This window comes from Lingula anatina, chromosome 5, assembly GCF_051362555.1.
Source record: "Lingula anatina isolate TDL-2025a chromosome 5, LinAna3.0, whole genome shotgun sequence".
Classification (NCBI taxonomy): Eukaryota; Metazoa; Brachiopoda; class Lingulata; order Lingulida; family Lingulidae; genus Lingula; species Lingula anatina.
The window spans coordinates 14,784,777-14,801,384 of NC_141771.1; the positions used below are offsets into that span (position 1 = coordinate 14,784,777).

The following is a 16,608-nucleotide window of genomic DNA, read 5'->3' on the forward strand; positions in this document are numbered from 1 at the left end:
TATATACAAAAAGCTGTGACAAAATACCTTGAGCATGTTGTACAATATAGTTAAAATGACTGAAGTGAAAGAAGTTTCAGTCCCAATAGATAAACATTTGTTCTAAGTGCTTGCCCCCCCCCCCCCCCAAAAAAAAAAAATAAAAAAATAAATAAATATATATATATATATATATATATATATATATATATATATATATATATATATATATATATATATATATATATATATATATATATATATTAGAGAATGATTTATTTGTTAGTATTGAAATATAACCATTTGCTTTTTTAGACTTTGACTGAAAAAAAAAAATTAAAAATCTACTCCACTCCAGAGAGTAACTATTGTACTTCAAAGTACTTGTTACTTTCTGCTCAGGTTTACAACCATGCTTTACTATTTTAAGATACCAGCTCCTAAAAGCAATCAGCTACTTCTTGGCATTAGCTTTTGTAAGCCAATGACTGAAAAAATACCCTGGCAAATGAAAGGAATTACTATAATTATTGAAATCAGAAATTATGCTTAAGTGGGCTCGTAGAGTCCACTTTGCATGGAACACCATGGTTCTTATTGATGGGAAATATGATATATACGTTGGCTGTGATTCCGCCTATAATTTTCTTCCATTTTCTTTCAAAAACTCAATTGTGAATTAACATAGTTATTTAAAATACACTAATACTATGGCACATAATTTAAATAAATATAATGATAAAATTTTGATGGCATGTGAAACAATTTATTGAGTAAAACAACACATCTGAAAATGCCGCAAGACATATCGTCTGTTGGTTTTTATTCCTTTTACAGTTTCCAATATATAATTTACAATACATATCCTAGGCTTGCCCTACATTTCAGTTTTCAATGTTTTCAATTCTGCATGTGAATGTAAGCAAAAGGTTATTGGTATTACTTTTCCATCATATCCTTTCTTGCCCTTCCTTGCATCAAGCTACGATTTCAACTATTATGTATGATGTATAGTGCTGAAACTTGAACTTAACCCACATAGGACCTAGGGTTGAAATTGCCTATTCTAAGACATCTCCATTTTATCGATTTTCACAGGTTATCTAGTCCGTATCATTGAGAGGTGTCCTGAGTTCACTTTACGTTAAAGATTGCTTGTAAGAGTTGGAAGCCAAAAGCTCAGAATTTTCTCAGCATCATTGACTGGTGTTATTCACGTATGATTTCACTTGTGTGCCATGCTCAGAAATAATTTATTTGATTTGAAAGAATACTTTTTTGCTTGGCTTACGTCAAGTTAATTTTTCATTAGATAAACGTGATATCTGATAGGTTATCAAGTTAATTGGAAAACTTACAGAAGAGCAAGTCATTATCTACTTGAGATAATGCAACCAATCTGAGGTAATAGGATGCCCCCTTGCAAAAATAGATAGAAAGATGCATTATAAATAAGTAAATGTAGAAGACAATAAAAATAAATGAATAGATTAATTGACGGAAAGATACAAAAAGAAAGAAATTCAACCAGTTTTAGATTTAAGGACCACCCTTTTGGTCAGATAAAAGATATGCTCTAAAACAGTGTTGTATGAACACACCTAGGTTTTCTCAGTAAGAAGATCCACTTTGAAACTCTTAAAAAATTTCTCCCCTTTTGCAATTTCTGTGTAAGGGTCTACAATAATGGAAGTATCATTGTCAACTGTACCCACTATAAGGCTCCGTTCACATGGAAAATCTATTTTCTAAAAATCTATTTTCGGTATCTTGTGATCACGGTGGTCAAGTTATCAGAATCTCCTTCGAGCGCAGCCGAGAATTAATTACAGCTTTGGAAGTAACTTGCTCGCACTTCCACTAATTACGCCGCAGGGTATCCAGAGCACAGACCGTGATCACAAGATACCGAAAATAGATTTTTAGATTTTTAGAAAATATATTTTCCATGTGAACGGAGCCTACTACTAATAGTCTTTATTTCTTTATGCTTTGGCATTTTTCCATAGTTTTAACATCATTTTATCTGTGCATAATGAGAACTAAACGTTGGCACACCTTTACATTGAAAGTGTAGACAAAGAAAAAATTGCGAGCATATATTATTTCTTAGGACAACTCTCCTGTGTGCAACAGTATAGGGGTAACCAATGAAAATTCCACTGAATGTTTTTTCTTGTGTTTTCAATGTGTACCTGTTCAGAATAAGTTGATCCGTACACTAACTAGTCTAATGTAGTACGACCCACTTGAAAGCATGCTGAGATGTTATTGCTTTGCCCCTGCAGGGGTGGTGTGTGCGGGAGGCAGGAATCCGATGTCAAGTGTGTGCCATATTTGATCCATTACTAGTTAGTCCGCAGATCAACTGGTTCTGAACAGACCAGATAAAAGAAGATATAAAATTTTAAAGATAAATATATGTTCACCCAAACAGGCATATACTTGAAGCAGGTGTGGCACTCTAACGGGATGGCTTTAATCATGACGGTGCATTTCTTTCAGAAAACATGCCCAACTTCTAGTTCACTTATCATAATACCAAACTGAATATCCACATTTTTATTGTCTTTCTTTTCTGGTTCATAAGTCATGAAACGTGTAGATGTATCATGTTTATACTGAGACATCCTGTATATGATGTTTACATATAAATAAACTGTCTTGTAGTTTGTGAAATGATAGGAAAAAGCAAGAAGACTAGACTGATCAGATATTGTTTCTTTAGAAGAAACCTAGCAAATAGGTTCTTGGAAAAAAGGAAATATATAATGCAGGTTCTTTCCAGAAGGTTCAACAAAAACTTTGAGAAATCAATGTTATTCTGTTTATTGGAATTTTGTGCCAAATGTAATTTTCCTTGAGAAAAAAAGGACCTTGTTTTCCTACTCAGGTGTAATTTCTGGACTGATTCCTTCTCTTGGATTAGATGTTTTGTGCCATTTTTAATTAACATAAAACATATCTGTAATGAATTGCAATGCATTTAGACCACCATGTCTTTCTTATTTAAACAATAAAATGTCAGAATATATAACGAAAATTCTTATATGAAACTACGTCCTTGACTCACAGTCGTAGTGCAGGCCCCTCGGACATTCTTGTGAAGCAGTCTCTTTGTAATGATTCGGCTAGTTGAATGTTAATAATTAGTAATAATAAGAGTTCAATGAGCTCTAAATAAATATATATATAATAGCGAGTTCTTCACAATACATATGATATTGCTAATCAGACAGATTTTCTGATCTGACATACCTGGCATCAGAACAGTTCCCAAAACTCTACCCACACATTTGACAGGCTGAACAACATGGTCAATATTTACTATTTGTCTTCAGTGTCAGGCCTCCTTCTGAGAAGTCCTATAAAATCGAGTAAACTGGCATTTTAGAGTAACTAGTGGTAATCCGATTCGATTGTAGACAGCTATTTTACCTGTAGTGCCTAGCATTGAATTTATCTCTAATGCAAATAACAAGGTTCCTCTGAAAGGGAAATCATTGAACATGACAGATACATGCCTAAGAGCAAAGATGCAAACATGGGGATTATTTTTTACTGCATTTTTATATGCATCCTCTATTCTCAGGAACAGCTAAAGCCTGAATGTGCTGGGGGACTTTTATCTAATGGCTGTCCCTCTAAAAGCTTTTGGTTTAAGTAAGTTTCCACTCCTTGCTAATTGCAATATTTAATAACAAGCAATGCATTATCTACGAGATAACAGTAACTGTTAGCCATATTGATGGGTTTTTCTGTTTGCTAATCATTTGTTTCATGATGAGTGGGTATTGACAGCATCATTATCAGTTTGAAACTGGGTAATTCAGTCAGATTTTTTGTTTGTGGTTTAAGGCACTTCAGAAATAGACCGATGCCTCTGAACTCATCTTTATCACATTATTATGGTAATGACTCCATCATTTCCATGGGGAAAATTGTGAATTTTTACAGATACCATATTTTTCTTAAGTCAGTAATTATTAAAACTAGAACATTTTTATTGAGAGGTAACAACACAATTGAAAAGCAGCTACTCTTTACTTCTATTCAAAACAGCAAAAGCACTGCAACTGCTATAAAAATATTTTTTCAATGATGCCAAAATTATCTTTCTAAAATATTAATAATTTCCCTATTGAAATGCAATGAAATGCATAGAATTGATAAAATGAAACTATTAATTGATTGGTGAATTAAACTCGAGAAGAATTTAAATCAATTGAAGTAGTACTGAATATTTGAATTAATGATATATGTTTGCAATACAAATGATTCTTCAACAACAACCCCCCCCCCCCACACACACATTCCTGTGAAAAGCATGCAATTGCAGAATTATTGAATGATTTTTGATGCAAGATGTCAAGCATATGAAGTATGTGTGGAGTTAGTAGACGGGAACCACTCAATAACTTGGTTTTGTTTCCAGACCCCATTCCTGTGGGGATAATTCCATTGCAGGAAATGCATTGGAATTGCCTGTACTTTTTGAATATTGTGTGATTAAAAGGGTGATAATATATAGGTATAAAGAATGTTTTGAAAGGTCATAGTCATTGTAAATATGTACTTGTACTGTTAATGAATTAATAATAATAATAATAATAATAATAATAATAATAATAATAATAATAATAAATGACAGTAGAAATAACAAACCAGTAACAACAGCAATGATTAATAATTTAATTTTTATATCTTATACTCCTGAAAAATATTTATATACATACACACTTTATAAATAACATGACTTGAATAAGATCCACTGTTTCTATATATTAGATTCTGGTGACTTTCATAACTGATGGGATTCCTAGTACATGATCAATATACATATAAGTTTTGTTGTTTTGAATGAAATGTTTTTGTAGCTGCCATTGTTTTCTGACATACTATATCCTTGCTGCACAATATGGTAGTCAGATGTACGGAGATGATGGCACTAAGTAACCTAAGATAATGAAGATGTGCTGAAACATGGTCACATTTCCAGTCAACTTGGGATGGCTTAAGCATGAAAGGATAAGTGGGGTGGAAATGAAACTGGTTGAAGATGTGTCTATTTCTCAAAAATCACTGTTCCTTACATTGAAGCTAGCATTATGTTACAGCTTAAAAATGTGATCCTTAGGCTGTATTCCCAGAGCTTTTAGATCGATCTATCCCCGCGGGGAGTCTCACTAGATTACTGTCAGATAATCCGGCTTAAATGTCCATCCCGCCTACTACAAGCTGTAAGGGGGTAATTAACTTTCGTGTCCGCCCGGCTGACAGCTATTTAGCGTGAACCCACAGGGAGTTAGGTCGATCTAAAGTAGATCGATCTAATCTCTGGGAATGGGGTCTTAGAGTGCATTCAGAACAAGTTGATTTGAGGACTAACTGGTTCAAGGATCAATTATGACCCACTTAAAACCTTGCCACACTATCCCTTAACAGACATTGAATAGATACCCTGCTGGGTTTGTACGGCAATATTTCAAGCGGGTTTGATCCAGGTATGTGCTAGTCTGCAGATCAACTTTGGTTGAGAATGCAGCCTTAGCATGTTTATAAGGCCATGTTCTTAACTAAACGTTCTAGGAAAACATGAGGTAAAGTGGGATATCTTAGGAGACCTTAGTACATCTGCAATGCACTAACCAATACTGTTATGACTGTACATAGAGTCAGACCTTTTTGGAAAAACAAACCATGTTTATCAGACTTAATAAAGTCAGGTATTTGTCATATGGTTTCAGGTCACATTTGTACCTGCATTCTTTTGTGCATTATTGGGTATCTGTATTTAAGATAACAAGTGATAAGATAACAACTGTTTTTTTTTTTCATGAAGAGACAATGCTCAACTGCAAAACATATCAGTAGGGAAAGGCAGCTTCGTTTCTTTGCTTCCATTTTCCTTATCAGACGCCTCATAATACCAAACAGATTCTTACATTTTCATCCCATGCAATAACTTGGTACAACATACTTCATGTGATTACAATTTTCAGACCATGCTCATGCTTTACAGAGCATTTAATTGTAATTTAGACTGTTAAAACAGATAGTCAGGACGATCTATTTGAGAGGGATTTTTTCAAATAGTTTTATTACCATTACCCATTGGCCATGTTCACTCTGATGTATGATAATTGATTATAGATACTATCATTTCTTAAACAAGTCATCTAAAAAATAATTCTGTTTGATGAAATGTTAATAGAATCAGTTGGAGTGGCCTGTTCATTGTTGTGGAATTTTTACAAGCACTTGTGGTTTTATATTGATTGCTTTTGCTAGTTTTCTACGACCTCACAGGGACGAAAGATTCGAAAGATTCAGGGATCCATAAAGAATTAGAGTATTTATCAGGTTGAATTGGTATGTTTCTTCTGGTGATTATTTCCAACTAGTTTAATGATTATTTTTGTTTGATTGCATTTGATGATCACTGCATTTTCAACACTGGTAACTCTTCTGTAATGTAACGTTGAGCCTAGTTTGAATGGATTACAACATTCCCCTCCATCTCTCTCTCTCTCTCATATTTCTAATGTTTCTAACATATTACTTACCTAACCCTTATTCAATCTTTATAGCTTTTTAAATGGACAGTTCTAAAGTGAAAACTGTGTATATCTTTAATGGCATTCCAGCATCTACTTGTTCAGTTCTTAGACACAGTTAGACTTTATAGATACTGAATAGGTGCCCAGTGGGCAGTTTAAATTTAACTGGGGCATGGGCATTTAAAGATGGCTAGGCTACAATAAAATCAGCAATTGTATTGGATCTAAATACTAGTAAGTTGACAATATGACAGGGGCAGCCCTTCCTTATCTCCTTAACCCCTTAATAATATATAAGCTATCAAAATACGAAATAGAACAAAAATCATCATTTTGTTCATTTTTGGGGATCCAGAAAGTGACTTTCCCTTTGAAATGTTCTTGAATGATGTTCATGAATGTTAAAGAACACAGCAGGGTTTTTTTTCAGAAAAAAATTCTTACTTTGTTGTTTTGGGTGTAAAAGAGAGGCATAGATCTTACTTTAATTGAAAGGTAAGCAGAACAGAATGATCAAGGCAGTTTTGATTAAAAACTATAGCCTCAGGTGTGAAAAATGTTTCCCTGTGGTACTAAGTGCTATGCTTGGCTAAGAAAACTGTAGCAAGAATAACAAAAACAGGCTGCAAAAATATTGAAGGGATGGGAGACATTTGCCCCTTATTAATAAAAACTGGACCCCCTGCCTGACCAACAGTCCAGATTTATTTTCACTGAAAAATGAACAAAAGATTGTGAATAATTGTAAAATAAATCCATTTTCACTGGACCATGGTACGTATTTTGAACGCTTAGTGAAAAGAAGTTATTGGTTTTGTTTAATTGTGCTACAGTTCACAGAATTTTGTGTTCAGAATCCGTTAACACAATTGATAAACCTCTGTTTGAAAGTCCCTATAATAAGGTCAAACAAACAGGCGGTCCATTTGGCATGACCAAAAAAAAAAAAAAAAGCGAAAATCACCACTTCTATTCCTTTTATTTTAGATTTACAGTTGCTTTGGGCCCATGCACTTTGAGAGTATTACCACACCCCAAGTTTTGCAACTAGATCGCAAAATTGTCTCTTCAAGGTTGACCTATCTCAACAACACAGAAATTATATTTAATTTAGACATTGCATGCACAAACCTTCTTTCTGATCTCTGGGGTATTTTCACTCGCCTCGGGGTCTCTTTTGAACTCGCAAAAACAGCTACTCGTAGATTTTCATTACAGCGTGGCTTGATCTGTTTCAAGTCACTGCACCCACTCAAAACTAAGCCTATTGTTTCGATTATGCTTCCACAAGTCAAAAATGCATTGGGATAGATGGGCCTACGTATAATACACCGCACACATTTTAAAAGGTTTTAATTGATTGAATTTACGGGGGAAAATGTGCCCAAGTGCCATGGTTGACCGCCTACGGTGGTATTTGATTATCAAGTGTAAATGTTATAATTGGTCTGAAGCATAATAATATTTTCTACTATTCATCACGTTCCTGCTACGTGTTGTAAAAGGAAGTGTTTGTTGGTACCCCAAAGGGGTGAAGTGTAATCGAGTGTGGCAATGCATAAAAAGTGTTCTCCGTGAAGAAAAGGAACATAGCTGCAAGGGCTGAATTATAAACTTGAGCAAGCAGGCAGTGACCTCAGAAAATGCCTGTGCCTGTACTCGCTTTTGAACTTTTGAAAATGAACGGTCTCACATGATGTATTTATCTTTTCAAACCGTAGTATTTTTACAGCATTCAGTTTCAGCTATAAATTATTCTCCTTACACTAGTAAATTAGAATATACTGCACTGAGCTTACCCATAATTGCCTGTCTTCATAATCATTAAACTAGGAAAATGATGTCACGAAACATTAATAAATTATATGTTGTTGATAGTGGAATAGAATGAAAGAGTAAATAAACTGTAAACATATATTATATATATGTACTGGAATGAGCCCTTTATTTATTTTTGCTGTAGCAGTTTCAACTCAAAGATACTCGTTCTTATAACCAGGTTCTTGAAAAATAAGGAGTTCCTAGTACTGGGTACCTGAAAAAAAGCTCTTAGAAAAGGAAAAAGTTTTAGGAAAAATGCTGTCGGAATTTTTTATCCTGAGCATCATTTTTGATATTTTGAAATAAGATTTATATGAATTATGTTTTTGGAAAGCTGTGAATTCATTGAATTAATAATGATTCCTGGGTTATTCCAATAAGGGCAGCTGTTGGCACACATTTGGAATTCAGATAAATTGAATAAACATTGAACTAATTGCTTGCACAAATGGCTGTAGATTGACTTTTGATCTTTAAGTGTCACCAAGATCGTAATTGGATCTGGCCTAAATTTGATTTTCGATCCCAAATGGGTTAAGGTGACATTGTTATTGTATAATTCCATCCTGAGTGAAAACACATAGAGGGGTATTACTAGATGATAATCTAGGCTTAATTTCTGTAAAAACAAATTTATGAATAAGCTTTCAAAGAGGATTTTGATATTACTAATAGACTGTTCTCAGTGTTTTTCTGACCCCCATTTGAAACCCCCAAGTGAGTGGTGAAATTTGCGTAGGTGTTATCACTTGATATTAATAGAATTCTAGAATCATAATTAAATCATTCTGTTTTATTTGATTTAGCCATTGTTATATGTTACTAACAAAAGCTTGCATGAATATGCTACCCTTTTGCTAGGGCACTAAAAAACCTTTTAATGTTACTATTATATATTAAGAATTGTATTAGCTGGAGTGATCTGGCATTTTGGATTATTAATGAGGGCAGTGATTGGAATAGTATCCTCTTACATAATTTGGGAATAGATTTTATGGAACATATGAAGATGATTATTCTGTAGAAAACAGAAAATACAATATTGTATATATATGTAGTGTAAAAACCTTTGTCTGGACATCAAATGTCCAACAGAAGATTATTGTCATATAAATACTAGTTGAAAAAAAAAAAAAAAAGAATCGGTATATGATATTGTTTGTGCTTTCATCACCTTAGAATAGAAAGTAATCTTTTGTTATAAAATATTGATTCATAATTACGATATATGTCTGTCTGTATGCCAAAAAATTATAAATAAATAAATTCAGTCTGGAAAAGGGTAACTTTGATCAGTGAACCGAGTTTGTCACAAATGACTTCAGTGTCAGTGTGATGTGGGAACGACACCAATCCATATACAGTTACGACAATAGATTTTATTGCTGTTGATGTTTGTTTTTTGGTTTCATTTCAAGTTGAGCACACATTTATAGATTTCTTTCATTCAGTGGGAAATATTATGAACACCTGCTAAAATACTCAGTCAGTGTTTTTTGGATAAACTGATGAAATCTATACAAAAAGCTTTTTATCAATATTCATATTTACAATGAAGTGCGCTTCTGATGCTGGCTTTTATTTTGCTCACATAACAACAACATTCCCTTTAACTCAGTGAACCTGGGGCAGTCCTATATGTTGTGTGTATTCCATTATGGGTTTTGATACTGTTATATTCAGTTTGGCTTAGATGAAATGAAGCTAGTAAGGTCAAAGGTAGCTGCACATTTTTCCTTTTTGTACATAGAGCTGTCACCTGCGTCTGACGTTGCCAATGTCGCCATGCAGTTTCCGTGTTATAACAATAAATGGAAAACTATAAGACCTTTTTGTCTTCAAACTAACAGAACTGATGTTTATTCCTAAAATATGGGTCTAGGCATTAAAAATTGTTCTATTAATATTTTTCCCATTGCAACAATTTTGCTAGTTGGACAAATAAAAAGGATAGGAAATTGGTTATTTTGTATTATGTAAAAAAAGGGGACATTTTTTCCTGCTTTATATCTGTTCATTTGACAGCTTTGCTGTCTTGTTCAAATTAGCTGTTGTTAAAAATTCAAAATAGTAAGAATAACAATTTATTAAGTTAAAAAGGTTGAAGTTGAACAGAATTAAAAGAAAATATTTGTACTTCATAAGTAAAGTTAAATTGAGCATGAGCTTAAATTTTAATACTGAATTGTTTGCAATTCACTTTAGCACAAAAGACTTAAAATGACTTGATATTAATGAATACTTTGTGCAAAATGAGATGATGTGTTTGATGGAGCAAGTAATTGGATGAATTTGTAATTCCTATTAAGATACCTATTAAGTAAGTCCCATTGAAATTGCAGCCATTGTCAAGTGCCAAAACAATTAAGTTCCAATCAGTAATTAGTTTCCTTGATTTCCTCCATCAAATTACATGGAAAATCACACATGAAATAATGTAGAGATTGCATCTGATGCTTGCGGAACAGACTTAAATATTTTTAGAATTTGGTTTTATGTTAATTGTGATCTAATCAATTTCAAATTTATATTAATTAATATTACACAGTGTGATTAGGTCTGAGTGTTGATGGTTGCTTCATTGAAAGATTGATTCAGAAATTGTTTTCAAAAAAAAAAAAAAAAAAAAAAAAAAAAAAAAAAAAAAAAAAAAAAAAAAAAAGAAATTGCCAATCTGTTAATCTGATTGCATTTAGCAATAGTCCCTGTGGAGTTTATGTGCAATAGCCAGGTCATCATTCTGAATGGTCCCTTAGTCTGTTGTTTTTGATATCATTAGTAACATACTGTAATGAGTGCATAGAGAAAGTGAAAATATGTACTCACCAGCTTGATTTATTTCACATAATAATTTATTTATTTATTTATTTATTTATTTATTTACTAAAGACTGGGTGGTGAGGACAGCGCTTTTGATATAGTTCACTAGTAGATTTACTGAAAACTAGCTGTTTTGCTGTTGCATTTTATAGATGGAGAATGCTGCAGCCATATATAGATCTGCAGCCCTGGAATCATAGAGAATCACTTCAAAATGTTGACTCCATTATTAGATCTTAACAGATTTTCTAGGAATGAGAACACCTGCCTCTGCATACTTTGTGGGTGGATGCATGGTTTCCATTATTGCATTACACAACGGGAACGTTTCAAAAACCTCAGAGTAGAAGTCTTAGATTAGTATTGTCTTATTTCTTGAAGGGAGAATTTTTCCTTGGTACATTGGACATTTATCCATCTAGACAGCATTTACATTTAAAGATTTCTGCTTATTTCAAGAAAATTCTGATTATCCCCAAGAAGACCAACAAGGTTATTCTTATTGACTGTTATGCCTTTAATTCTTTGAATTTTGCCAACTGTTGACATTTACAATATTTTGACTTTGTTGAACCCTTTCTCCTTCTTTTCCATTTAAGTAGAGATTCTTAGTAATTGCTTTTGAAATAGATTTCAAGAAAATAAATGTTGTTTTACAGTTTAGTGATGTGGTTCTCTGCTACCACAGTTAAAAAAATCTTTTAAGAGCCTGGAGTTATCAGATTATTACTGAACACATTTTTTTTTTGCTAATTCTGTGATGATAATTAAAATGTTTCATTTGATTATAATGTAGAAACCATTGTTTTCTGCTTCATTTGCACAGTTTGCTTAGTGTATTGTTGTTTTAAATTGATCAAAACGAAGCCAAAGCTCTCTCTCTCTCGTTCCTTTTTTGCCAAAGGAATGTGTTAAGTTAAGATTTAAATATATGTGAAACTAGTTATAATGCTTATCAAAAAAGGAATAGACTTTGAATTTTCCATTTATTGAGTGATTAATACTAATTTGTAGGTCAAGTGCAAATTATAGAACAATAGAACAATTTATCGAACATATGTGACATGTCCTTTGCTCTGGAATGTGTATTTGACATGATCTATTCTTGCTCTTTGATCAGAATGACCTAAGCCTTTATTTATAGACCAGTTTCATTGATTTTAGATACACAATGTTGTAAATAAGTGGAGTTTGGATCCTTTATTTGCTGATGTCCTTGAGTGTAGAATTCTGAGGAAGTTGTCGTATTTGGATCCTGTGATAACTTGTAGAATAAATATGCATGAAAGAAATATAATAATTGTAATTAGTTTTTTAATGGTGCATATTGTTTATATACCAGTAGATATTTACTTACACAAATTGCATTAAATTGAAAATTATTAACTAGTAGAATATGGACCATTTTTAATTTTCTTTTCCCTTCAATTAAACCATTTGATAGAACATTATATTCTTTTTTCAACTTTCTTCCAGACAGAAATTTCATCATCGCAAATGCACAGGTTGAACACAAGCCAATCATATTCTGCAATGATGGCTTCTGTGAGCTTACAGGCTTCTCCAGAGCAGAAGTCATGCAAAAATCAAGTGGTTGTGAATTTTTGCATGGGACACTTACAACACCGTGGTCAATACGGCAGGTTAGAGACGCCTTAAGTGGGTCAGAAGAAAAGCAGATTGAGATTCTGTACTATAAGAAGGATGGTAAGATAGATAATAATTCAAACATTACTGTAGATGGCACTGTGCTCAAGACACTATAAAATGAAGCTCTGAAGCAAACATCACTGTAGATGACACTTAATACTCAAGACACTACCAACTGAATCTCTAATTGATTTGATATATATTTTAGGTACTGTCTTTTTTGTTTTCTTTACTTAGTTTAAATAACTTGGCATAATTTGTAGGAATTCATATATTTAAGTTCTTTATAGGTTTCTGTTTGGTTTATAGGAACATCTTGATGTCTCAGAAAATGAAATTTCTTTACATGCTTATTTGGATAATTTTTATATTGGCTGTTTTATATTATGTATTGTTCTTGGCTTTGACCTTTGTGATATTGTGTGAAGGCCTTGAACATTTCTTTTTCTTTAGTATGTTTTTCAGTTTGTTTGTTTTTGTATGGTCGCATGCCATAACACCTTTGTGACTTACATTGTTTGACTCAGTTGTAGTTGCTGTCTTACTTATTCTACATTTACACTACACAGCTTATTACTGTCTCATTCCTTTAGTTCTTTAGTTTGAATTTTTTAATTGCAAAACCCTATACATTGTCAATGATTGGGCATATAACATGTAAAACATGGTGGCTTCTTCTCACTGTAAAAGATGTGTACATCCTGGTTCCTCATCAAATCTGTTGAGGCCAAGGGAACATTCACTATGAGTTTTTTTGACCTAGCCAATATCCAGTAGCTACTGTACACTATCTCCATGGGGGCTCTTGCTGAGTGCAATCATAGTAAATGAATGGGACCCCATTCCCAAAGACACCATCAGTCTTCCCAACTCTTTGGGGATTCTCCCTTAGTGCAATCAGGTTAACTGAGTGACATGCCTCCTCTTGTTTCCCACAGGTTTGTTGTATTCTACTTTATGTCAGGAAGAGGCTTGTCATTCAATTAAGCTTATTGCAGTCAGTGAGAGTCCTTGTGGAGTTAATGTGCATTATAGCTAGGTAGACAAAATTTTTACTGAGAACTGTCCCAAAGCATCTCCCTCCCTCCTCCTATCCTCTTCAAGATTGATTACCACTAAAAAACATAACTTCCCTTCCTTCATTATCGTAGACATTAACCTCAGATAAGAAGTCAAGTCTTAACTTTGCTGTCTGTATTATGGGTGGATACACAGTGATTTACAGATACTCAATATTGATGGAATATAGTTTTTAAAGTACTGAGTGTCTGTACCATAAAATTTGTGACGTAAATCATGATGTATTTTAATACTAAATATAATGCCTTTTTGTTACCATTATTTAACGCACAGTATTTGGAGTTTTGCCTCAAGTATGTGTACCACCCATTTTATGTATGCCTACCTTTACAAACTGTGTCGCCTTCATTTCAAACCTCTCTTGGCAGGAGATCTCAACGAAGTGCATGTTTACACTGACGATGGTAGTAGCAGTGAACCTCGAGATACAGACCCACGTATGTTTGCTTTTTACCTTGTAGGTGTTTAGAATGCATTTTAGAGCCCATTCAATACAGATGATCCTTGGATCTACTGATCCACGGATCAAATATGGCAGACCCTACATGAAAGCAAGATTGCGTAATCCATGCTGGTCTCACCACCTCCACACGCGCCATTATACAGATTAAATCCGAGGTTTAATTGCTAGGCACCTGTAGAGACAGCGCGTATGGTGGTGGGGAGACCATTGCGGGATTTAGCAGGCTGGCTTTCATGTAGGGTCCGCCATATTTGATCTGCAGATCAGTAGATCCAAGGATCATCTATTCTGAATGGGTTCTTACTCTAGATCTGTTGTGATGTCTTGACTTCATTAAGTGAATTTGACTGCTATGCTACTGTATCATGTACAGAAAAAAGTCATGTGTAGAGATATTTTGTTGTAATTTTCCAGGTAACAAGATACACTGTACAGGTATAGCACTGTCTCATTATGTTTCTCTTTTTTTCCTTTTCAACAGTTGAAAAATATTACAAGGGATATAAAGTATGGGATAATATTGAGAGTTACCCCGACCCCTCCTTAAATATTTACTGGTAAATTCATTTTTGTCAGCCTTGAATGGCTTTTCTTTAGTATTTTTGGACTCAAAACATCAGCCAATCAATTTCAATCTCTCTGAAAAGCAGTTCTTAAAAATTTGAGAAAATTCGCAAATAGCATCCTATTTTGTTAAACACATGATGATATAATTATAGTTTGTCATAATCTTATTCTTTGAGTGCTTCATTTTTTTGGTTTTTTTTAAAAACAATTTACCTGCAATAAACTTTATTTTGAAATAAAATTTTGAGGCAAATACGGTACATTGCTAATAGTCAATGAAACTTAATGCGAACTTTGCTATAAGGTTATTATCAGTGAAAGTATGTTTATTGATGCCAAGATTGCTTTTATTCTTATAGCTGCTGTGATTTCTTTTGGCTGACTTGTGTTTGTTATGCATTCCCCATACTAACCTGTAACAATGTTAGTTTGTCTGTGAATTATTATAAGTGTGAAAATAAAACAACATTAAATAGATTGACTGCATTTTGATAAAAAATTAAGGCCTGCAAATTTCTACAATGTTCCCTACATTTATATTCCATGAAAATTATGGAGGTTTTACTACATCAAGCTCTAATTCCTAATTGTATAATTTTTTATTTTCTCTTACTTATCTTACCAGAACGTAAATCAGGACCCTTATAAAATTCAATGGTTTGTTTAATTTCTCAATTGGTAGTATTTTAGCAGCCAAGCCAAATCTCAGTAGACAAATTCATCATAGATGAGTATGCTATATATACAACAATGCCAAGTGTTTTTGTCTTAGCCAAAATAAACTGTTTCATTATTTGGAAGACTATAACACGAGGCACAGTGTTCAAATAATATCTAAAATTATCATCTGGGATCTATTGTCTGTGCAAATTTTTGTCTACCTTTGTTGTGAAACTAGCTCCTGATGTTTTAATCAGCCCCATTTTTTGCCAACAAGGTGGCCATATTCTGCACCTTATGATATTTTCTAAGAAACAGTGTCTGGCCAAGAACAATCCAAGTTTTATTTGAGCAAAATGATCCATTCAATTGTCAGTTGTAGAAGAGGTCCTATGCAATTCATGGATGTATCACTGTCATTGCTGTTGGAAGCAAAGCAGAACATTTTGTACAACATTGGGCAATGGCACCCAGATTTTCAGTGCATTGGCAGTTCCAGAGCTCCAAATAGCAAAAACTACTAATATTATGACAATAAGAAAACACTATACAGATCCCCCCCTAAGAAATGGTTAAAAATGGATAGCTTTTTGCACAATCCCATATGCATATATGCCATATGTTGTTTCTTTTTTGATTAGAGGTACACTCCATGAGCAGGCCTGTAGCCAGGGGGATTTGAGGGATACGAAAAAAAAAAAACCCTCCCCTTTTTTTGCTGGGAAAAGGTTTCCTCTGGATAAAATTTTATCAAGGTTTTATGGTAAAAGGTCCACTTTTTTCAGAAAATGAACCCCCCTTTTAAAATTGCTGGCAATGGGCCTGATGAGATTTACCCACCAAAATAGATCTTCCCTGGAAAATAACCAATTTTCTTGTGCTATCAAAGCATTTATCTATCCCTCTCTGCACTTGGGTTCGACCTTTGATAACTTTAAATTATTAAGGGTGATTTTAGCTTAAAATGACTGGCCATTCATTGTAACCATTTCCCTATAAGCTCCAATG

General features: G+C 33.5%; 1 protein-coding gene across 9 annotated transcripts in view; it reads left to right on the forward strand.

Annotated features, from left to right (window-relative positions):
• The window catches only part of LOC106181919 (voltage-gated inwardly rectifying potassium channel KCNH6), an 84,880-nt gene that overhangs the window by 30,381 nt on the left and 37,891 nt on the right, over positions 1-16,608 (forward strand). For 6 of the 9 annotated variants that reach the window (XM_087012485.1, XM_087012482.1, XM_087012483.1 and 3 more), the window contains exons 2-3: positions 12,657-12,887; positions 14,279-14,347. In XM_087012485.1, the coding sequence (XP_086868611.1) occupies positions 12,657-12,887; positions 14,279-14,347 (300 nt within the window). Of the gene's footprint in view, positions 1-12,656; positions 12,888-14,278; positions 14,368-16,608 lie in introns of those variants that run through there. The other 3 variants (XM_087012486.1, XM_087012490.1, XM_087012489.1) reach the window with 2 other exon arrangements.